At 44.8% G+C, this 25024-nt stretch overlaps 1 protein-coding gene across 1 annotated transcript in view; it reads right to left on the bottom strand.

Annotated features, from left to right (window-relative positions):
• GARNL3 (GTPase activating Rap/RanGAP domain like 3) overlaps window positions 1-25024 on the bottom strand; it is a 149978-nt gene that overhangs the window by 92721 nt on the left and 32233 nt on the right. Inside the window, exon 3 of the mRNA XM_030293116.1 lies at window positions 19532-19601. Within this exon, the coding sequence (XP_030148976.1) occupies window positions 19532-19601 (70 nt within the window). The remainder of the gene's footprint in view (window positions 1-19531; window positions 19602-25024) is intronic.

Here is a 25024-nt window from a genome sequence, read left to right as displayed (position 1 = left end):
GGTCAGTTATGGCAACGCTACACTTACCAACACAACCTCATGCTCCCACGCCAAGCCCCAGCTCTCAACCACCTCCTACAAGGACGCCCTCGCTCTTTCTCTTCTGTGTTCAAAGACACACAAGTTTCCATGAGAAGAGGCCTACAAGCTCAGGCTACTTGACCCTGGCTAGACCTTAATTACCACTCCCTAATTCCTTTCTCTGTTCTCGTCTCACTTTCCAGGACACCTCCCACGTTGTCCCCGGCTTGTCAGTCACCAAGTCATCAATGCAGACACACCCTTTCTTCAAAGAGATGACCTCTCCACCTATTTCATGGACAAATCTGAGGCCACACTTTTCAGTAAAATGGCAGTGCTGCCATTTGACCTTCCATCTCAAAATACATCTGTCTTGGCTTCCTCATTAAAACAGTATCTGGCCATCAGTCCTTGATACACAGCTTCCCAGCAAAATACCTGTGAAGATTCAGCATGAAGGATGACAATTCATGGGTCTGAAGAAAGGCTGCCCATCCCCTGGCCAAAATTGCAGGGCTTTTCCTGTTTACTATATGGCCAATGGAGAAGAACGGAGAAACACATTTGATCATGAACTTTGTTGCCTGACATAGAGCAAATCTGTGGTCAGCACAGAAAGCTGGAGGGCACTTTATTCCTCCCTCCACGGTCTCGTCTTGGCTGAGAGACGTTGGGTCTATATGAAGAATAACAATAAAACACCGGGAGTCGTCCTTCTACTGCATGGGTACTGCATTTTAAGGTAGCTGCAGCCATACCAGAGCCTCTTTTTTTATCCTAAGAAAACACTGGGAAGGAAGTGGGGAGGGAGGGAGAGAAAGTCCATGTTAGAAAATGCAGTCTTCATAAGCAGAGTGCCACAGGCAGGGAGACAGACAGGAGTCCTGGAGCAAAGCATCCTGGGAGTACTATGCCCAAGGGTGGTTGGGATGGAGATGTTCAACCTCGTCATAATCTCCATTCTATCCTTTAATCCACACAGATGCCATTTTCTCAAGCTTATGTGAAGAGCTGAGCACACGTTACTTCCATACCCCTTTTCCCATCAGATTGCTGCTATCTGTACCCCCCTAAGCCCCTGCTATACAGATAAATTCTGGAGCCACTGGTTCAGAGCAGCCAAAGCCAGGCATGGAGAACATCCTATCTCCCTCCTACAGAGCTTTACAAGACAAACACCAGCTAGACACCGGACATTGATCAGAGAGCTTTGTACAACCACTGGCCATTCAGCTCTCCAGCTCAGAGAAGACGCGGTGCCCAAAAGAACAATGAGAGCTGATGGCCAGTCATATATTCTGTCTGTTGAAAAATACAAGGTCCAAATCCAAAGAGTTGTTTTTGTTTGAAGATTTCTATTGAAAAACAAAACAAAAAACCGAACATGGGAGCTATGAAAAAAAAAATGCTACATATGGTCTTGAAAACCAGAAAGGAAAGCACACCATTTTTTTTTTTTTTAACCATGAAACCAAAATTTCAGAAAGGCAGTTGCTGTCCTCGGTAGGACAGAAGACATGATCTTTGCAACAAGCGCATAAAGTTTTTGGAAGGGATTAAAAAAATAAGACCAAAAAATACAAATGCAGGATTAACATCCTCACTGATGGGAAGCAAGACGTTCATTGTAGAAAACAGCAACAGTGTTATATTCATTATTTAAGATGCCTCCCCAGAATGGAAAGGAACAAAGTGAAATGAAAACAATGAGAAAGAAAAGACAGTTACAAAGGGAAGAGAAAAAAGATCTTTCTTACTGTTTTGAGGGGGACAATGACCAATAATCAAAGAGAAGAAAATATTCATCCCTGACATAAGACCAGGGACCAAGAATCAAAGGGATGCAACGTTTTAGGCAAAAATTAATGAAAAGAGAAACACACAGAGAAGTTACTGGAAACTTAAAAAATTTTTTTAATGTTTTTATTTATTTTTGAAGGAGAGAGAGACACAGCATGAGCGGGGAGGAGCAGAGAGAGAGGAAGACACAGAATTTGAAGCAGGCTCCAGGCTCTAAGCTGTCAGCACAGAGCCCGACGCGGGGCTTGAACTCACAAACCGTGAGATCATAACCTGAGCCGAAGTCGGACGCTTAACCAGCTGAGCCACCCAGGAACCCCAGAAGTTACTGGAAACTTTAAAACAAAAAAAGAAAGAAGAAAATCTGAGAAAAACTCCAGGCAGGAAAGGTCACCAAGGAAGAAAATGAACTGCCCCGGGCTAACCTTTGGAAGGCTGTAAGGCAGAAGATGACCATGGTGGGTTCATAGTGTCCCCCCAATTTACGTCCATCTGGAACCTCAGAATGTGCCCTTATTTGCAAAGAGGGTCTTTGCAGATGTGATTAAGATGAGGTCATACTGGATTAGGGTGGGACAGAAATCCAAGGGCTGGCGTCTTCACGGGAGAAAAGAGAGGGAGGTGCCGATGTGGGTGGAGGGGAGAAGCCCTTGCGATGACGGCAGCAGAGACTGAGGGAGGCAGCCATAAGCCCCAAGGATGACAGGGATTGCAGACAACCCTGGAGGCTGGAAGACACAAGGCAGGATTTTTCCCTAGAACCTTCAGAGAAGAAAGGCTCTGCTGTCATGTTGATTTCAGGCTCCCGGCCTCCAGCACTGTGAGAGGATACATTTCGGACTTTCCAAATCATCCACTTTGTGGTCATTTGTTACAGCAGGCCTATGAAGTGAATATAATATCAGACCAGAATGTGTCAAGTTTTGAGAGACAAAGGTGGTAATTCAGAAATTTTAAAACCAGCCAAGTCATTCTTGTGGAAGGAATTACTTGAGGTGGTCTCAGATACGTAATGATCTAGAAAAGATCCCCTCACACACTGCCTCAAACTTACCTGAACTCTAGGACAAGGACACCACAGTATTATGTCTGGAGGTCATAGCCACGCGATCAAACATGAAGGAGAAAGAAGACATTTGTATGGGAGGAGAAAAGTTGCTTGTGGAAGAGCATCTATGCTTTCAAAAAGATTATACATTTTTTTTTAAATGTTTATTTTTGAGAGAGAGACCGAACGAACGAACGAACATGAGCAGGGGAGGGGCAGAGAGAGAGAGAGGGAGACACAGAATCCAAAGCAGTCTCCAGGCAATGAGCTGCCAGCACAGAGCACGACGCAGCGCTCAAACCTACGACCCACGAGATCATGGCCTGAGCCGAAGTCAGATGCTTAAACAACTGAGCCACCTAGGTGCCCCGATTATATGTTGTTTTTAAGTAAACATATCAATAAAATATACAAACTCATCTTGTATATAAGTTTAATTTCTAAAGGGACATAATAGTAAATCTTCATAGTGATTATCTGTAGGTGGTAGGATTATAGATGAATTTAATTTTCCTATGCTTTTCAGTATATTTCAAATTTTCTATAACAAATGCGTATTCATTTTACAATCAGAAAAGTATATTTAGAAGTATGTTGGCATGTACACACACACACACACAGACTGGGAAGTAATATAAAAAATCTGAGAAGAGAAAAAGAATCTATCAGACGCCAGATTTTTAGCAAAACCGTTTTTTTTTAGCTAATATGCAGACCTCTGGCAGTGAGCTAATGGGGACACAATAACAAAAGAAGCATGAGCCTTGCCCACTAGAAAAGGCAAAATTGCTCACGAATAATTACAATGTAAAATATGACAGGGGTCATAGAGAAAGGCAAAGAAATGGAGGGTTCTCGGGAGGGAAAGATGACTTTCCCATGGGGGAATCAGGTAAAGCTGCTTGGAAAACAGACCTGACAGATGCTTATTTCGAGAAGGCATTTTAGAAGGAAAGAGAGCCATAAAGAGGCCCCAGGCACCTGGGTAATGGCAGGTAAACGCCTGTTTGGCTGGATCCTGGGCCATATGAGCAAAGGTTTCTAAGACAAGCTGGAGAGAGACTATGGGAAAGCCTTAAACGTCAGGCTAAAGAGTTCCTACTTTATTCAGTAAACAAAGGAGACAGACAGAAGGTTTTTTGCTGGTGGTGCTACTTGTTTGTTTGTAAGCATCCAGATGATGTTGACAGAGCTGAATATTTGGGAAAGAACTCTTTACAGCATTAAGGAAATCAAAGCCCCCAGACTCAGGTTAATTACAGCTGAGCATTCTGGCAAACTCGACGTAATCTTATCAAAACTGGTTGAATGCCATCTTTTGAGATGTCAGGGAGACAAGACAAAGTGCCAGAAGCTCAGGGAAAGAGGAAATGACATAAATGTCACACAAAGAAGGGAGTACACAGAAGCAAACACTCCTGTTCTTCTCCTCTTCCTATCTCCTTAAGAGATCAAATGGGAAACCTGTAAGGACCTTGAAGTCACTTTGACCATGGAAGCTTATAAAAACTGTGCCCTACTCAGCCCACCCCAGACATAATGAATCAGAACCTGAAGTTTAAACAAACTCCTGAAGTGAGTTTTATGCACAATAAAGTCTGAGGGGCAATGGAGCAGGCCACAACGTGGCAAGATAACTTTTCGGTAAATACAACTTTTGGATAAATACAGTAAAACCTTGGTTTGCAAGTATAATTTGTTCCGGAAACATGCTTGTAATCCAAAGCACTTGTATGTCAAAGTGAATTTCCCCATAAGAAATAACGGAAACTCAGACGATTCGTTCCATAACCCAAAAATATTCATATAAAAATGATTATAATACTGTAATATAATACGAAATAGTAAAGAAAATACAAAATATAAAGAAAAATAAACAAATTAACCTGCACTTACCTTTGAAAACCTTCGGTGACTGGTGTGAAGGAGGCAAGAGTGAGGAGGTTTATTGTGTAGGACGACTTCTCACTATCACTAACGGAAACGCTGTTATCTATTGGCTCAATGGAATTTTTCTCTGCATGGGGGGACCATTGTATATGCTTGCACGGATGATGACTACAGTACAGTATTATTAAACTCTTGTCATATACTGTATTTAATGTAACTGGCAATAAGGCAGCAGAGGAAAGGGTCTATATCTGCAGGCAGCCTGACCTGAATGAAGCAAATCATTCATTCCTAGGCTTACTCTTCTATGGAAAAGCAAACGATTGTCCATAGGTGCTTTGAAATGACAAAAAATACACCGATGCCAGTTGTGGGCACCTTCCAACATTCTGAAAAATCACTGATCTCTGTCAAACACGGAGGCCTGAGACGGAGTATCCGAGCATGGGAGACCATCACCCACAATCCCGCTGCGTGCACGAGAAAGAATCATTGGCTCAGTTGTGATCGTGTGATGTTCAGCATCACGTACTACTCCTATTGCAAGACATCACTTGTTCATCAAGTTAAACTTTATTAGAAATGTTGGCTCGTCTTGTGGAACACTCACAGAACAAGTTACTCTCAATCCAAGGTTTTACTGTACTACTGTGGATGAGGTGGGGCGGGGCGGGGCGGGGCAAGCTCTACAACTTAATAGTTGTGTGACCTTGAACAAATTCATGAATCTCTGAACTTTAGTTATCTCATCTATAAAATGGGGGTAGTAATACCGCATCAGGTGAGTGTGGAATTTAAATTAGTATAAATACATACATGTGTATTTCCATGGGTGTGTGTGTGTATGTGTGGATCTACCTACCTACCACTCAAAAGGCTGTCTGGCGTGGTATGTGCACATCCGTGTGGATAAAGGACAATTTAGGCATGAAGTCCATCTAGGGCATAAAACCAATAGGATTTGGTAAGACATTGGATGTGGGGTTTGGTTTCTGGAATTAGCCACTGAAAAGAAGGCAGTACCGTCCACTCAGGGGCTTGGGGGCAGGGAAGAAGGACAGCCTGAATTCAGTTTGGGGCATGTTGAGGTTCACTTGCCTGCAGGCCATCCCAAGAGAGGCATCCAGTGGCCATCTGGGCAGATGGTTCTACACGCTGTGGATAGAGAACTGGGAAGAATACAGGGATGTGCGAGTCACCAGTCTGAAGGTAGTAACTGAAGCCACGGGGTAGGAGAGATCACCAGGGAGGAGCATGTAGTGGGGGAGCTGTGTGTCTGAGACGGAACCCTGAGGAGCATCAAAATGTGGGGGCCCCGCAGAAGAGAAGCTGAGGAAGTGAAGCAGGGAAGGCAGGAAGATGAGGACAGAGAGTAGAGGCACAGGAGGCCCCGAGGGAGGAGAAGGTGACCACGGGCCACACTGCCGAGTGGTCCTGTAAGATAAAGATGAGGAGCGGATTTAGTAGCGAGGAGGTCTTGGTGACCTTGGCAAGAGCAGGCTCAGCGAAGGACAAGAAGGGGAAACATCCAAAGGAGGGATTCAGAAGGGAACCAGTGGAACTATCACAGGGATCAAAAAAGAGAATTCAGAGTGAGGCTGAAATGTGCTCCCAGAGTAATTAAAAAATCTTCTCATCTCTTCAGCAAATGCAGTTTGAGACTATGATTTTAAAAGACCGTGCACCACAGTGATGACTGCAGTAGACCGATTAAAAAGCCCAGAAAGCACACAATCCTTTTCTTACACATAAAGGAAGCCAAAGTTACTGCATTAATTAAGTGGGGGAGATAGTTCAATATAAAAACGAGAATATTAGCTGTGGCTCAATAGTAACAGTGGGCGTGAAACTGGGAGCCCTTTGTGGTCAGTCGGCCATGACAGGACTGGGGGCAGGACTTTCCCTAAACTCACCTGGTCGGGAAAGCAAGGGAAGCAAATTGTAGAGCCCACGGGTTGTCCCTTCTCTTGCAAAGAGGGTGAAAAGCTGCTCCAACCTCTGGGATGGATGTGTACTTGAAGAAAACGGCGACCTGACCCGAGACAGGCAGGGGCTGAAACGCCAGGGCCTCAGCTGAGGGGCAGGGAGAGGAGGCTTCAGTGGGACCTCAGATGCTCTTGGTCCTAGAGGCCCGGGAGACTGTCTCCTAACTGCCTGCCAGGGGGGCAGTGAATAAGTTAAACGGGCTACACTTCCTTCCAAGGACCTAAAAAAAAGCTCTTAATATTCAGAGCCCACATGTGAAATTCTGGAAATAAGACCAAATTCCTTTTCAACTTTAGCAGCCCTGAGAGAAGTAAAACAGTGGTTTTCAAACGTGTGCGTGTGTGTTCGTGGTTGTCTGATCCCCCAGTTTTGATGGTGGACCTGTCTAAATTCAGAAGTTAAGTACAGGTTCTTAAAAGGCACTTTTAGGGGCGCCTGGGTGGCGCAGTCGGTTGAGCGTCCGACTTCAGCCAGGTCACGATCTCGCGGTCCGTGGGTTCGAGCCCCGCGTCAGGCTCTGGGCTGATGGCTCAGAGCCTGGAGCCTGGTTCCGATTCTGTGTCTCCCTCTCTCTCTGCCCCTCCCCCGTTCATGCTCTGTCTCTCTCTGTCCCAAAAATAAATAAACGTTGAAAAAAAAAAAAAGGCACTTTTAGGGGCATGTGGGTGGCTCGGTCCGTTGAGCATCCAACTTTTGGCTCAGGTCATAATCTCACGGTTCATCGGTTCAAGCCCCATATTGGGCTCTGTTGGTGTGGAGCCTGTTTGGGATTCTCACTCTCTCTTCTCTCTCTGATCCTCTCCCACTCATGCTCTCTCTCTCTCTCAAAGTAAATAAATAAATAAATAAAACTTAAAAAAAAAAGCACTTTCAAAACAATGAAAATATATTCTCTTCATGACAACAGTATACGAAGGTATATAACATGATATACTTTTGAGCAAGTTAAAAATTTACTTTTGCTACAACTGATGGGACCTGCTCCTGAGCCCGGTCTTCCTGAATGCTGAGGGGGCGCACGTGACAGGTGCAGGGCAGAGATCACTCTGGCCCAGGCAAGATGTGAGAGGCAAAGGATGTTATCCAACAGGCACCAAGCAAGACACACGTTAGAAATTTGCCTCCTGGGTATGTGAAAAACCACAATCAAGGCAGAAAACTAGATTTCCTGCGAAGAATTTACCAAGTAAACAATCTATGAACAGTGTGTATCTCTGATTATCTAAAAGATAAACTTTTATACATTGGTCAGTATATTTGAAATATATATTGGTCAGAATTTGAAAGTATTTTTATAGGATGCCAGGGTACTATATCTCACTAGTTGAAGACCACAGGCGTCAATAAACCAAGACCCCAGGACACCCGCTACAGCAGCAGAGAGATCCCCTCGTGGGGAAGGACATGGCAGCACGGGGATGGGAAGCCAGCAGGAAGGAAAAGCATGAGCATCCCTGGACCTGTAGAAGGTTGGGGATGGAGTATCTCCAATTCTAGGTAGGTAGATAGGTAGGTAGGTAGGTAGGGGTGTGTGTGTGTGTGTGTGTGTGTGTGTGTGTGTGTGTGTGTGAACTCCACACCCAATGTAGGGCTCAAACTCATGACCCTGAGATCAAGAATGACTGAGCCAGTCAGGTGTCCCTCTCTAGTTCTAGTTTTGAAACTAGAGAGCATGCTCATGCTGAATGTCATGGCTGTTTCCAAGATTTCTGCCTGGTAAAGTCTGGAGGACTTGTTTGGTATTCTTATTACAGTGTGTGTTCAGCTAGTGGAGTTGGTATCGTTTGGGGTCTCAACTACCCAAGATGATCACCGAAAGGCTGGTCAGGTGGTGCTAATTCTCTTCAGGTGCCATGATCTTGGAAAGTAGGTCATAAGTCATACTATATCAACAAATAGGGTGGGGAGGAGACAAGGGTCAGAATCATTCCATAAACCTGACTACCGTCAATGGGGGACAGAAGATAGGCAGTTCAGGGCTGGATAGGGAAATGCCTTGTTTATGCTCTACCTTATTTTTAAAAATATTTAAAAAAAAAATTTTTTTTTTCAATGTTTATTTATTTTTGGGACAGAGAGAGACAGAGCATGAACGGGGGAGGGGCAGAGAGAGAGGGAGACACAGAATCGGAACCAGGCTCCAGGCTCTGAGCCATCAGCCCAGAGCCCGACGCGGGGCTCGAACTCCCAGACCGCGAGATCGTGACCTGGCTGAAGTCGGACGCTTAACCGACTGCGCCACCCAGGCGCCCCTATTTTTAAAAATATTTAAAGCAGCTTACTGAGATATATCTTACTCAAAGGATGGAGTTAGATAAGAGCAAGCCCAGAACAAGGGCGAATTGGGTGTGGGTAAATAAAGTGAAAGCAAGAGAATCTGATCAGGATGTACGTTATAAAGCCCTTTAAGGTGGTGAGAGGCAAGCCATAATTAGGGCCCTGAGCCTCCCTGGAGGTCAATTCAAAGAAGAAAAAGCCCCAGTCATTGACAGGACTCCCAGTGCCCATAAGATTAACAACAGAGCAGCTCCTCAGGAGAAGCATCATACTTTTTGGTCCTGAGCAAAACTTTTCTCATAGGCCCTTTTTTTTTTTAATTTTTTTTTTCAACGTTTATTTATTTTTTTGGGACAGAGAGAGACACAGCATGAACGGGGGGAGGGGCAGAGAGAGAGGGAGACACAGAATCGGAAACAGGCTCCAGGCTCTGAGCCATCAGCCCAGAGCCCGACGCGGGGCTCGAACTCACGGACCGTGAGATCGTGACCTGGCTGAGATCGTGACCTGGCTGAAGTCGGACGCTTAACCGACTGCGCCACCCAGGCGCCCTCTCATAGGCCCTTTTAAAAGAGACACTTTATGGCAGACAGAAAAATCAAGAGCATCCTTCAAGAGACATACCATCTAGATTCATAGGGCTTTTTTCCCATTCTGTCCATCAGGCCAAGTTAAAGATATAATGCCACGGCACAGATCAAGAGAAGCAAGTCTAAGAGTGGCCAAGAACAGCAAGGCCAAGTTTTGGTAGCTATCTCATGGTGGACATTAATCCAGGAATTAAATTTAAACTATTATGGCATGGATGTCTCTTTGGATAATTCCTTATCAACATTCTTCTTAAAAATCAAGCCTGTTAAGATTTGGCCAGAAGAGAGTTTGAAATTATACGTTTGAGCTAAAAACCTAAAGCGGAGCTACTCTGTGCTGCTGATTAAGGGCAGAATTGTCTGCTCCCAACAATCCACTTCGTTTCTTTAGAAAACAGCCTATAAACAGTGGCTTGGAGGCTGAGCGATGAGGCCCAGGGGCTCCTGGAGGCACACAGATGTGGGTTGAAATGTCACCTTTACCGCTTCACTGCCTGTGGGACCTCTCTGAGATCATCAGTTAAATGGGGATCCATTCAATATCCACAAATGTCTCCCCCCACCATGCACCAGGTGCAGCGTAATGAAATAATGCCTACTTCCTACAACTGTTTGTGAGGGTTAAATAGGAAAATGCACCAAGCATTGAGCTCAGTGACTGGCACATAGTAAACATTCAATAAATATTGAAACTAATAATAGTAATAACAAAATAATAATCACAATAGAAGGTTTCTGGCTCCATTATAATACATAATTACATGTTGAAGGTCTCAAGGTTCTACATCACAGGAAATGGTTGCAGTGATTTTAGCCTGGAAAAGTTTCAAAGTCAGCATTACCAATCACCCACCAAGACACCAAAAATATCCGAAAAAGCACCCACACTTTTACGCTGTGCTAACTTACTGGTAAACGCTCTGAGATAAACATGCCTGGAGGTACCTAACGGAGTCAACCTGCTATTGCAGACTTAGATATAAGCCGGTTCAATTTTGGAGAACATCTGCCCAACTTGTGATTTTAGCTGCAGAATGTTGAAGGCTTGATGTTTTAGTGTTCCTGAGGGAAATATGCTGGTGCCCTCAATAATCTCTCAATTTGGTAATACCACACAGAATGTAATTTCTCCTATCAAATGCCTATGAAAACAAAAAGCCTACTCAACCCTGAACAGAGAACAAAACCACACTGTGTCAGGGACGTGGGACCAGCAGCTACGTCACTCATTAGCCAAGAATCATCTTTCTGTACAACAGTCCCACAGATATAATCCAAATTCGTGTCTGAGCAAAAATACAAATCGCTACGTATCGGGACTTCAAGAGTCCCCACACAGATAAAACCTCAGATGCCAAGCAAGTCCACAGTCAACTGTCCTTTTGATAGTGATTAGAAAGTCCCACCAGGTAGCCTTGGAGGCCACTGTGAGTTCCTAACAACAAAACCCTGCCATCCTCATAGAGAAGCATTTATGTGTCTTTCCCGTGCATCAGGGGAGAGTGCAACTCATCCAAACACAGGCTTGCATCATTGAGGTCCAAGTTTAAAAAGGAATGGACAAAATACTACCCTTTGAGGGGCACCTGGGTGGCTCAGTCGGTTGAGCGGCTGACTTCGGCTCAGATCATGATCTCGTGGTCCATGAGTTCGAGCCCCGCGTCGGGCTCTGTGCTGACAGCTCAGAGCCTGGAGCCTGTTTCAGATTCTGTGTCTCCCTCTCTCTCTGCCCCTCCCCCGTTCATGCTCTGTCTCTCTCTGTCTCAAAAATAAATAAACGTTAAAAAAAAAAATACTACCTTTTGAAATTACCTTGCAGACTGTGACACCCCCAGAAGTATCCAGATATAGGGTTATATGAAAATCAGCAGCTGGGCTGGGCAGGAGAGAGATCTATATTGTGCCCATACCATTCATCATTCATAACACATCAGGTTCTTATCCACTGAGTCAAAGGCCAAGAAAAGATCAATAAAAGCTACAAACAATCTTTGCTTTTCCTGACAGATTTTGATATAAAGTGGTGAAGAATGGTCGATGGTGTAATAGCTATGCTTTGCCGAGAATGCTGCCATGAGAGACCAGACTTTCAATTCATCAAGAAGAAAAATGGCATATATTTTAGATGGAACGCACTGCAAGCTAATGAGTCCAATTATATGGGGGGGGGTGCCAAAGAGGCTCATTATTCCTTTCCTTTATTTATATTTGATGGGTTAGGCTACTTTCTAATTTCAACCAAATTGAACCATTCATTCATTCAATCAATACTTACTAAGTAACGAATGTTAAGTACTCTGCTTGGTGCTAGGCAGACAGTGGTAACTAAAGAGCCACGCTTTCTATTTTTAGGAAGTTTATAATCTACACCCTTGTGTGTGGGACTGAGAAAAGTGCCAGGGAGAACAGTCCACTGGCAGAAGAAGAAATTCTCACCAGGTGTTTTTTAGTTTGAGATTGTAAATCATCTACCAGATGAGGGAATGTTAGAGAACCATTTGGCGGCGGGGGGGGGGGTGTCATGCCGTTTGAAACTGAATTTTGTCTATAACGTTTCCAGAGAGAAGCTGCCCCACCCACAAACTGTGCTGAGGTGATGGGTCTAAGAGGTCTTTTTTTTTTTTTTTAATCTTTTTTTTTTTTTTCAACGTTTATTTATTTTTGGGACAGAGAGAGACAGAGCATGAACGGGGGAGGGGCAGAGAGAGAGGGAGACACAGAATCAGAAACAGGCTCCAGGCTCTGAGCCATCAGCCCAGAGCCCGACGCGGGGCTCGAACTCCCAGACCGCGAGATCGTGACCTGGCTGAAGTCGGACGCTTAACCGACTGCGCCACCCAAGTGCCCCTTTTTTTTTTTTTTTTAAGAAGCCGTTTTTATACCACATGATGCCACTTCCCCGAACACAACAGTGTCAATCAGGGACAGATACCTGAACCAGAGGAACCAATCTGTTCTACTTGGAATTTGAAATTAGGGCTCAAGGATGAATAGACGGTGGTGGGCATTGGGGCTGTAAGACCAGGGGAAACTAGGGGGCTGGAAGTCAATTTAGTAACAAACAGCATTTAATAAGAATTTAGTGTGTACCAGGTCTTAGAAATACAACAATGAGCAAGACAGACATGGTTCCCACCCTCATTCCTGGTGGATGACAGAGTAGAAAGTAAATAAATACATGAAATAAATGGAGGGTGTTAAATACTATTAAGAAAAGAAATAGGATGCTGAGTTAGAGAACAGCATGGAGAAGAGAACCACTTTAGGGAGAGTGCCTCTCCGAGAAAGTGACATTTAAATTTTTTTAATGTTTATTTATTTTTAAGAGAGAGAGTGAGCATGCGTGAGTGTGAGTGGAAGAGGGGCAGAGAGACACAGATTCCAAAGCAGGCCCCAGGCTGTGAGCTATCAGCACATAACCCTACATGGGGCTCGAACACACGGACCCCAAGATCATGACCTGAGCCAAAGTTGGATGCTTAACTGACTGAGCCACCCAGGCACCCCCGAGAAGGTGACATTTAAGCTGAAACCAGCCATGAGAAGTGCCGGAGAAGCCCATTCCAGGCAGAAGGAAGTTTAAGTGCAAAGGTCCTGGGACAGGGAAGAACTCACAGCATTCTAGAGACCAAAATAAGGCCAAATGTGTGAAGCACAGTGAGGGAGTGGCATGAGAGAAGGTGGAAGAGGAAGGCAGAACCGGATCACACAGGCTCTTGTAGGGCTTTGTAAAGGGTCTTGAATGGGCAGCCAAGGGTTTTAGGAAAGAAAAGACACTGTATTGTCAACATTTTAAAATATCACTCTGGTGTGAGGACAGACATAGAGACTAACAGGATGGAAGAGAAAGCCTAGAAATCAACCCTTGCATATATGGTCAATGGATTTTAGACAAGGGTGCCAAGATCATTCAATGGGGGAAAGGACAGTCTTTTTTTTTTTTTTTTTTTTTTTTGTTTATTTATTTTGACAGTGAGTGAGCATGTGAATAAGTGTGTGCAAGCAGGGGGAGGGCACAGAGAGAGAGAGAGACAGACAGACAGACAGACAGAATCCCAAGTAGGCTCCACACTCAAGTAAGGAGCCTGATGTGGGGCTCAAACTCACAAACCATGAGCCCTGAGCCAAAATCAAGAGTTGGATGCTCAACTGACTGAGCCACCCAGGCACCCCAAAAGGACAGTCTTTTCAATAAATGGGGCTGGAAAAATGGATCTCCACATGCAAAATAATGAAGCCAGACCCCTGTGTCACTCCAAACACCCATGAAATAACTCCAAATAGATCATAAACCTATCAAATGAAGCTGGACCCCTACCTTACACCATATACCACATACAACAATTCAAAATGGATCAAACACAAAAAACGTAAAACCTAAAACTATCAAGCTCTTAGAAGAAAACACAGGGTGAAATCCTCATGACATTTGGATTTGGCAGTGACTTCCTGAATATACTATTGAAAGCACCTGCAAGAAAAGAAAAAATAGATGAGGGGCACCTGGCTGGCTCAGTCGGAGGAACACATGGCTCTTGATCTCGGGGGGCATGAGTTTGAGCCCCATGTGGGGTGTAGAGATTACATAAACAAACAAACATTTTAAAAAGGAAAAATGGATGGATTGGACTTCATGAAAATTAAAAACTTCCATGCATCGAAGAATGTTGTCAACAGAGTAAGAAAACAGCCAAGATAACAAGAAAAAAGATTTGAAGATCATATACCTGATGAGGGAATTAGTATCTAGAATATATTAGGAACTCCTGTAACTCAGTACAAGACAAACAATTCAACAGCAAAACAAACAACCCCATTAAAAAACAGGCAAAGAGGGCAAAGAACTTCAATACCATTTCTCCAAAGGAGAAATACAAATGACCATTAAGCGCATGAAAAGATGCTCAACATCATTAATCACGAGCGAAAGGCCAATCACAACAATGAGGAGGTGCCCCTCTACATCCATTGGAATGGCTATTAAACAAAATGGAGCCAATATGGGTGAGAATGTGGAGAGAGTGGAACCCTCGTGCATCACTGATGGAAACGTAAAATGGCGCGGCCACTGTGGAAACAAGCTTGGGAATTCTCTAAGAGTTAAAAATAGAATTATTACATGATCCAGTAATTCCACTCCTAGCTAACAGACCCAAAAGATTTGAAAACAGCGACTCAAACAAATACTCGCACACCAGCATTCATGGCAACATTATTCACCATAGCTAAAAAAGTGCAAGCAACCCAAGCATTCATTTAGACAAATGGATAAACCAAATGTGGTGTCTATAGAGGACACAATTCATCCATGAAAGGGAAGAAATTCTGATATATGCTAGAACATGGATGGACCTTGAAAAAAGCATGCCAAGTGAAATAAACCAGACACAAAGGGCAAAGACAGTAGCACTCCACTTACATGAGGTCCCTAGAATAGGCAAATTCATAGAGACAGAAAGTAGACTAGAGGTTACAGGGGCTGGGAAGAGAGGGGAACATGGCGTTGTTGTCTAATGGGTACAGTTACTCTTAGGGATGATGAAAAATGCTCTGATAGTGGGTGATGATGATAGCTGCACAACATTGTGAATATGCTCACTGCCCCCTGAAGTGTACTCTTAAAAATGCTAAATTTTATGTACTGCATATTTGACCACAATAAAAAAAAAAGCAAACCAAACAAACAAATAAACAAACCATCACCACTGGGAAAACAGACGGGAGAGAGGTGACTGTGCAATCAGGGGAGCTGGGCCGCAGACAGAACGGCACCGATTTGCAGGGGAGAAATCACAGACCAGAGAGAACCCGAGAAAATAGCTGCTTGATGGCTTCCCGGTCACATGAGGCCCAGCTGTGCTGGCTGAGCTTCATTTTGGTGAGACCCACCCACATGCTTTCCGTGAATCGCCTCAGACTTGAGCTGGACTGAGTGGGCCTTTGTTCCTTGCAAGGAAACAATCCCTGATGAAGGCAGGGAACAGCTGGGATCCAGTGAGGCAGCAGCCTGGGCACTAAACGCTAGAGGTTCCTAAAGCCAGACACAGCTCCAGGAGGGCAGAGAAACTGCTTTTCCGTCCTCTCAGGGCTTAGCACCGGGCCTGCTGCGGGGTGACAGGCCTCCACTAAATGGTTATCGGGTGAGCACCGAGAAGCCCTCTGTGAGCCTTCTCATAAAGGTCTGAGCTTCCACATTCTCGCTCACCAAGTATACGCCCAATTTAAATCAAGCCAACTGAGCCCCGAAACCTATCCTCACTGTCGATGTGAACAGCCAAGCTTGGTTCTTCACAAGGACTTCTACCTCATTCGGTCAAGGTCAAAAGAAGTCTATGCAAAAATTTCAATTTTACAGGCTGCTGGCCACCCTTTTACCAACTTTGAGTTTCAGGATGCCCAAGATTTATTGAGTTTCCAACAACATTCATCAACCCGAGTGTGTTAAAAAAAAAAAAAAAAAATTAACCTTATTTTCTCATGACCAGAGAATCCACAAAACGGTTACTAATTTAATCACGCCTGTTGGTCAGAGGACAGCAAATGTCTCCTTCCTTAAAACACTGGAGTCAGAATTTCAAGAGATCCTGAGAGGGCAAAAATGGAACTTGGCTCATTTCACTCATCTCAACCATGCCAATCACCAGTGCCTGTCATTTCTGACAAGGGAAGAGTCGACACGACCTAATTGCACAAAAGGAGGGGAACTGGCACCCAGAGAATCTATGGCAATGTTGGGCTACCACATGATTAAAATGGTAACTTGAAGACTATATAGCAAGAAGACATCTACAAGGACACCTGGGTGGCTCAGCTGGTTGAGCGTGCGACTTCGGCTAGCGTCATGATCTCAGAGTTTGTGGGTTCAAGCCCCACATCAAGGCTCTGTGCTGACAGCTCAGAGCCTGTAGCCTGCTTTGGATTCTGTGTCTCTCTTTCTCTGCCCCTCCTCCACTCACGCTCTGTCTTTCAAAAATGAATAAACGTTAAAAAAAAAAAAAAGACATTTACAAAATATAGCTAAATGAAAAAAAGAGAGAAATGTGAAATTATACATATAATTTGATTACAACTATGTGGGAATGAGGTGAGTAGCTCTAAAGACTGGAAGGTACCCAAAGGAGATGAAAAAAGGGGCTGCAGGGCAGAGGAATGACACATGGATTTTTTTAATGCTTATTTATTTATTATGAGAGAGAGAGAGAGAGAGAGAGAGAGAGAGAGAGAGAGAGAGAATGCATGCAAGTGAAAGAGGGGCAGAGAGAGGGACAGAGAAAACCTTAAGCAGGGTCAGTGCTGTGAGTGTAGAATCCGACATGGGGCTTGAACTCACAAACCTCAAGATTATGACCTGAGCCCAAATCAACTCCGATGCTTAACCAAGTGAACCACCTAATTCCCATTATTGGAATTTTTAAATGTATTTAAAATTTACTTTATAATATTCAAAAAGTCAACCACACACACACACACACACTCATGGCTCCAGAGTAAAAACCTGAACAAATGGAAGGAAGAATTTTAGCCAGTGAGCTGCCTCATCAGGCTGGGGATGACGATGGCTAGTCTAGGGCTCACCAAGGCAGGGTTTCTTCAAGCGTGATCCTGGGACTGGCAACATCACCATCCTCTGGGAACTTGCTAGAAATGCACGTTCTGGGTTAACCCCAGACCTACTGGATTGGAAATTCCGGGGATGGGGCCCAGCAGCCCGTTGTGATAAACCTCCATGTGACGCAGGTGGCTGCTCAAGTTTGAGAACCACTACACTCAAGTACCTCCCCAACCCGACAGTGTGTGGTTCCCACAAGTCTACAAAGGGTCATCTTTGGGGGGTCTGGGAGATCAGTTAAGTGTCTGACTTCAGCTCAGGTCATGATCTCACGGCTCATGAGTTCAAGCCCCATAACAGGCTCTCTGCTGTCAGCACAGAGCCCGCTTCAGATCCTCTGTCTCCCTCTCTCTCTGCCCCTCCCCCACCAGCACGCATGCTCTCTCTCAAAAATAAACATTTAAATAAGTGAATAAATAATCCATCTTTCATGACTTTGTTTTCTCCCCAAACACCACTCTCACTGTTTATAAGAGCTCCGTATGACTTACTGGATCAGGTTCAAAGTCTTTACCTGAGTGAGAGTCACGGTTCTACTTTTATTGCCAAATTTTATCTATACCACCACAGATGGCTACCTACCAGGAACTGTGCTTATGCGTGCCATCTCATTCAATCCTCCCGACAACTCTATAAGGCAGATAATATTAATATCTCCATTTATATAATAATATGATATCCCCACAGATGAGAAAGCGGGGGCCAAAAGAAGTCCAAGATCATACAGCTAGGAAATGATGAAACAGGCACGACTTCAGAGCATGTGTTCTTTGGCACCACTGAGGTTCAGAGGAGCTCCCAGACAACGGTGGGTGGTGGAGCCAGTATGCGAAGCCGGCCCGATTTCAAAGTCTGCCGGCTCTGTACCACTCGGCTCTGCTGCCTCATACTCTCTGCTAGGCAGGGCCACTTGCTCACTGCCCTTGGAATACAGCACCGCCAAGAATCACATTGTTGGCCAACATCTACTGTCGATCTTCTTTCACCACCAACCCACGTTAGACAGCCTGTGTGAGGCCTTCCAGGCTGCTTCCGTGAGATCTCTGGCTAGGAAGGGTCACACCCTCCCTTCTCTTAACCCCCACCGTGCCCTATCTGTATCCCTCTCCCGATATTTACCAGTTCCCGCCCCGAATTACAGTTACACACGCGCTCCTTCGGGAGAGGCGGTGGTCTGAGCTGGCCTGGTGCCACCGATGACTGACACAGAACATGCATTGATTGAGTCAAGCAATGTGTCTTTTATGTGACTAAATTCATTTTTTAGATATTTTACGTATCTTATCTGCCCAGCTCAAGACAGTAAGCTCCTTAAGAACAAGGACCAAACCTTTTACTTATTTTATATTTTCAAGACTACTCAGCCCTGGGCCAGATAATACAGTCAAGTCTGTAAGATAAGCTGGAGTTCAAATAAAATGCTACTGGTACACAACTCTGGTATAATTTTTCCTACTACTTAAGCCCTGCAAGAATCAGCATATATTAGTGGAGGATAACTGGGTTTGACACAAATGGATCCAAGCAACTCATTTTTTTGTAAATAGAAATAATAAATTTAATGTTTTTAATAGTGTTAGATAATAATCAAGAGAATTCCATGAGCACATTTTCCTGAAAATTTGTTCAAATTTCCATGGGGGACCAAAATCACAATTCTGTCTTTAAAAAATTGAGGCTAAAATATGCCTTCATTATTATTATTCCTCTTTTAAAATGAAAGCATACTCTTTCCAAAAATCATAACATAAACCCAATGTCTCTCATAAGGAAAATGTGTATATTTTCATTCCGCATATCTATCATCTATTAAAGTCATTTATCTAGCCCAACAAATATACTTTTAATAGGAAGAAAAAAAAATCTCATCAATATTCTAACTCCTATCACATATCCAGAAAGCAAAGGTACAGAAAATCAGAATAAGTCTTTCAATAATATTTAAACCTCAGAAACTAGGTGTGTAAACTTTTAAGAATAAGATAATACAAAAACCCAATGCTGCCTCTCTTAATTCATTAATCATTTAATTGAATTACATACCCCGATTTTATACACCAGAGAAAAATACCAAGCCACAACATATTTTTAACAGACTGGGAGACACAGATTAAGAGTACGTGACAATAAAAACAAGTAGATAAAGATGATCGGATTTTTATGGCCTTTCAACAGTCATTTCTTCCCGTCCAAGCCTTATACTGTACCCACATGGTCTGACAGTAAATAGACAACAAAAGATCTGATGAGCTTGGCGATGCTCTAAATCTAAATCAATGTACTACCACTGAACAGACAGTGTAAACTTACCAGCTCCACAGATCCATAATGTTTCCTACTGAAATCCCCACGTCTACAGCCTAGGTCTTCCGAGACAGAGCTGGAACAAAAATGCTTCATCAGTATTATACATAGCGATCTGGCCACAAACCTTCTGCAAAAATCCACTACCATTTGCAAAAAGGGCTGCTATGGAACAGGCTCGCCCCAGCTCCTCACTGCAGGGGAGCCTCCTCGCCACAGACACAGTCCTCAGCAGCCATTGCAGTGCCCAGCTTCCTGGAGCCCTCAGTAAAAAGAAAAACACCCGAGTCATCCCTGCAAGTATAGGCAATGATTGAATTAAATATTTAGTCATTTGGAATCGATTGAAATTTCCAAGGCGACTGGTGGTTTTATAATTTCATTTCTGTATAACCAAAGGGGATGAGAAACCCTGCAGTAAACTTGAGGCCAGGGACAAAGCTTGCAATTATCTTTCGTTTAAGAGAGACTCTTTGTCCCAAATGTTCAACATAAAAATAACCAGCATTATTTGATGCTATATGGCAGAAATGAAACTTGAAATAGGAGGGAAAAACTTCAAAATCCTGGTAGGCCCCTCCCCCCCCCCCCCCCCCCCCGCCCCGCTTTAATTTATGACAATATGACAATGTGAAAAAAAGAGAGCAGCCCTGACAGAAAAATCTAAAAACCTAACTTCAAGGATATTCAGTTTTTATATAACAGTAGCTAATGCCTCTCCCACCCCCCACCCCCAGGAGGCTTAAATCAGATAAGAAAAATCACATGCATTGTGGAGAAGAGCAATTAAAGCACGGGTGAAACTCTTACTGCATTTACATCTTGAATGTATAGTTACACACTCAAAAGATACATATCTTATCCACGAGGTAGTATATTTAGGACCCCAAGCAGTGCTCCTGAAACCACCGGAGATTCACAAATGCAAGCAGCTTTAACAAGTCTTGTCCTCAGAGGTCATGCAAATAACTCCTACTGAAACGTAGAAAACAGAACTGCACGGGAGCTCCATGTTTGATATATCCAAAAATGTTTGGGCTCTAACATGCAGAGAAAGGTGAATTTTGTACCTTTTCATCCTTCCTTAAAAGGTGGCTACATTTTCTACATTACAGCCTCCTTGGCACGCTCAGGAAGAGACTGACTCTGCTGTTTAGCATCCACGGACCTGACTCTTTGCCAGGACACTATTTGATAGGCTCCAAGCAAGACAGCATGAGAGAAATGAGATTAGAGGGTCTAATGGTATTCTGCTTCCACCATTTCACAGAGATGGCTGAATTAATCTTATATGAGAAATTTAACCTTTTGTAGTCTCCACTTCCTTAGCAGAAAATGTGCAACAAATTAATGACTGCAGCTTGGAAGAGTGTCCTAGATATTACCCAGGCAACCGTCCTGCTTTCAGTAACAGGATTTTCTGTCCCCCCCCCACCCCCCACCCCCAAATCCCCGAAAGAGATTTAAAACTTCTGGTCTGTATTAAATATGTCCTCTATGTCCATTTTCAAAACCCTCCTGGAGAATCTGCCATTGCCCTACATACATAACAGTTTCAGGATCCTTCCCCGGTGGCCCCGCGTAACCGAGAGAGGGGGCTCCGGTGACAGGAGTGTCTAAGCACCAGCTAGAGATCAGGCAGAGAGTGGACGCCCAGTGGCTGACGACTGAAAGCTCTGTCTGCCTGGCTCGGCCCACCTCTTCAGTTTTAGTGGGGCCACCAGCCCACCATCAATAGCAGCAGTTTCTAACACGAATGGCCAATATCATGAAAAGAACAAACGTGCTGGGCTCTGGGCCCCTCCCCAGGCTGCTCTCAGCACCACCGAGGGTGTTCTAAGACACAGTGCCAGCTCCCTAACTTTGCCAACAGCCAGAAAGTAACTCAACAAAGATGACAGGTCTGTGTCCTGGGGCAATCACATCCTCAGAAGCTTCATAGTGGGAAAGCAGTGTCCTATGAAAACAACCAGGAGAGAGATAAACAGAACATCTGCTATCGGTTGTCCTTTTCCCCCTCTAATTACATCTCTCCCAATACACTGCAGAGACAGTGCCTGCTGATGGTGGGAGCCAGGCTGAACTATATGGGGTGCACTTCTGCGGCCTCAGGAGGCACTCAAACCGCCTTGTTATGAAACCCTCCTGGCTCCCCTACGCCGTCCACAGGCTCTCTGGCCCCTTTGGACCCAGCACAGGAGATGTGATTGAAGAGGTCACCCGGAGCTCCAAGAGGAACTTTGTTCTCCTGCAGGTCCCCGCACCTGGCCTACTGCTCGGCACAGAGTGGACACGCGGGACATGTTTGTTGTATTAGTGGAGATCTTCGCACACTGTTTGGATCTAACTAGCTAATGCCTGAGAGCACCCCTCGTGGGCACGAAGGCTGACACTCTCTCTCATAAGCCAATGGTCATTGTTCCATCCGTCCAGACAGCTCTGGCCCAGGAGGCAGACACTGCTATGTGCACGCCAAACCTTAATCTGTTTTCCTCTTGGGCTTGTCACTAGACTACGTGTCCCAAGCCCCTCTTGCAGTGTGACTGCATGACTGGGCTCTGGCAAAGAGGATATGGGCACCACTTCCAGGCACATCCCATGGGACGTCTTACTTTCCTTCCCCTTGGCCAGCAGGGTGGGGAGGGCTGCAAGGACCCCCAGGAGGGCAGAGCGTCAAGAGGAAAAACACCTGGGGTCTCTGAAAGACGAAGCAGAAGGCCACACCTCCAAGAGCCTCCATATTAGAATATGATGTGAGCAAGAACTAAACACTGAGTGTGTTCATCCCTTAGAATTTAGGTTTACCCGTTAAAGCTGCGGTGTCACCCAAAGTCATATGGAAGTAGGTATCTTGCAAGTGGGGTGCTCCCATAGCAACAACCTACTATCTGTGGCACCGGCCTGGTAGGCAGGCAGCTGCCAGTAAGGAAATTGATCTCAGAGGCTGGGAAAATGGAGATCTATGTAACAAGGTGGCAAAATATGGGATGAAACTTACACCCGCGGTAATGTAGAAGGCGGACCTGCAGCCCCAGGGAAAGTGGCTGGACAGAGCAGTGATGCTGTGCATGGCTGCCGCTGGCCGACCTCAGCAAGGTTTTTTACAAAGAAGAGACGAACCCGGGCAAGAGCCAGATGGATTTCACACACAAGAAGCAAACAGAGAGCGTCTAGAGACCAAGGGCTTCACAGGTTTTGAGAATTCATGGGTTTTGGACTCCAGACAGTAAGAGTTCTGGCCAGTGCAGTGTGGGTAGAAATGATGGGTACCTCTTCCACAGATAGTCCTTGCTCTCTTTCCTCATCCACTGGTTGAATGGAGAGGGCAATGAAGACCAAGCGGGGGGTGAAGCCACAACATGAAGGAGGCTTGGTGACCACAGAGAAGATCCCACATGGTGTGAGTGAAAAATAACTTTTCTTATTTTATGGCACTAAGATTCAGAGTTTATTACAACAGGTGATTTTACCTTAACAGATAAAGCTCTCCACAGGTAACAGACAGGGGAAGGGTAACTCCCACAAAAAGGGGTTGTCAGAGGGCTGGTGGGCCAGGATGACTCTCCGGGGTGAGCAAACGGTGGCCCCCCAACTGCCTGTTACTGCGAACAAAGTTTTATTCGCACACAGCCGCGCCCTCTGGATACAGGTAGTCTGCAACGGCTTTGGCATCACAAAGACCGAGCTGAGTACCTGCAACAGAGACCGCATGGGCCACAAAGCTCAAGCTATTTACTACCTGGCCCTTTTACAGAGAAAGTTTGCCCGGCCACTGCCATGCAGCCTCACAGATCCTTTTTGTTGGTTTCAGGCCTACCCATAAACTGTGATTAATAAGCCAATGGAAATACTCAAGTCCACCAGAATCCCTGGGGGAAGCTTTCTAAAAATGCAGGTTCCCTGGCCCTATTCCCAGAGGCTGTGATTCAGCACGTCTGCGACTCTAACAAGCAGCCGGGAGAATTCTGATACAGGTGGTCCACAGACAGTGTTTTGAAAAATACTGCTCTTCCAGACGACTCTGGAATCCCTGGGAAACCCGTTCACCATTCTGCAGCACTTTTATAAGGAAGGACAAGGCCTTGTTTGTTTTCTACTAATGGGAGGACACACGGGTGATACGGTCCTTAGGGGCAGGTGCTTCAGTCACAGATATAAGTCCTTAACCTCTCTGGGCAATAGTTCCCTCCTGGATAAAATGTGGTTGTTGCTATCGCCTACTTAACAGGGTTAGAAAGAATAAATTAGAATAAAAGTTTATTTTAAGCACAAGGTCTGTCACATAAAAACCACTCAATTAGTGTTAGCTATTATTACTGCTCTTATTAGTAGTATCAATTCTTAGGTTGTTAGAGCCCTGGGAAGGGACATTTGCCATAAATGATTACACGCTTTTTCCAGAATTTTAAATAAGACCCCTCCCCCGCCAACCTTGCAGAAGAGGAGGCTTGGGGCCAAGCAGTAGGCCTCCCAGGGCAAGGCTAAGTATAGCATCACAGCTCAGCATGACATCTCCTCCCTAAAAGGGTTGCCCTAGCAGTGCGACCTCACCTAGAAAATACTTAGGACCCAAGAACATGTCACCAGCACAAGGCAGGTGCAAAAAAGAACCAGAGAGTTCAAGTTCTTCACATGCAGTGTGGTCTGGGCTCTAAATAAACTGATTTAGCAAAACTAATGTGTGAGGATGCCGGATCACGCTTTGCAAGCGTGTACAGAGCTGGAGACCTTCATGTCACGTCTCTAAATAAGGCCAGGGATGGGAGCACAGATTTCCAGCCCCACAAAGAGGCTAGAAAAATTACCATCATATAACTCAGGTTCTCGGAAGGCAGGACAACCCCCTCCAAAGAGTCAAACTAAATAAGGAAAGAAAAGAAGCTGACACTCAATGATACAGGTTCCTACTCGACTGACCTGGAGCTTAGTGACTCACCTTAACGACAGGCCAGACCCCACCAATCCAGGCCTCAGTCATTTCTAGCCCTGCTGGAATAGTTAAAGCCAGCACGGGGACTCTTCCTGGATCAGCAGAGAGAATTTGTGAAAGGCAACAGGCAGATTTTCAGAAGCCTACTGATGGCAGAGTTCAATGTCAGGAGCTCCAGGACAATGCCTCAGCCCCCTTGATAAGCAGACAGTAATAGACAGATGGAAGAGATTCCCCTATTTGAGGGACAGAGAGGCTAAAAAAATGTGCCAGACTACAGACTGAGGCGTGGAGGGAGCCTGAGCTTCTAAACACCAGGAACTAGAACAGCTTATTGCACATAAGGGACCAGTTGTCTCTCTTGAAGATAAGCGACACCGAAAAAGCAGAGATGCAATTATACATTAATTTCCAGGGGTGAAATGGAAGAATTCTGTCCTCGTTTGAAGACACTTAAGATACCAGGAAGAAGGAATTAAGCAGGAAGATCTGTAGAGTGAAAGGAGCCCTGGAAATCAGAGCCCCTTGATTCTTGCTTCAGACAGCACCCTGTTCCCCTACCGTGTTGC

This window comes from Lynx canadensis, chromosome D4, assembly GCF_007474595.2.
Source record: "Lynx canadensis isolate LIC74 chromosome D4, mLynCan4.pri.v2, whole genome shotgun sequence".
Lineage (NCBI taxonomy): Eukaryota > Metazoa > Chordata > Mammalia > Carnivora > Felidae > Lynx > Lynx canadensis.
The sequence above is the reverse complement of the archived record's forward strand: the minus strand, read 5'-3'. Positions and strand labels throughout refer to the sequence as shown.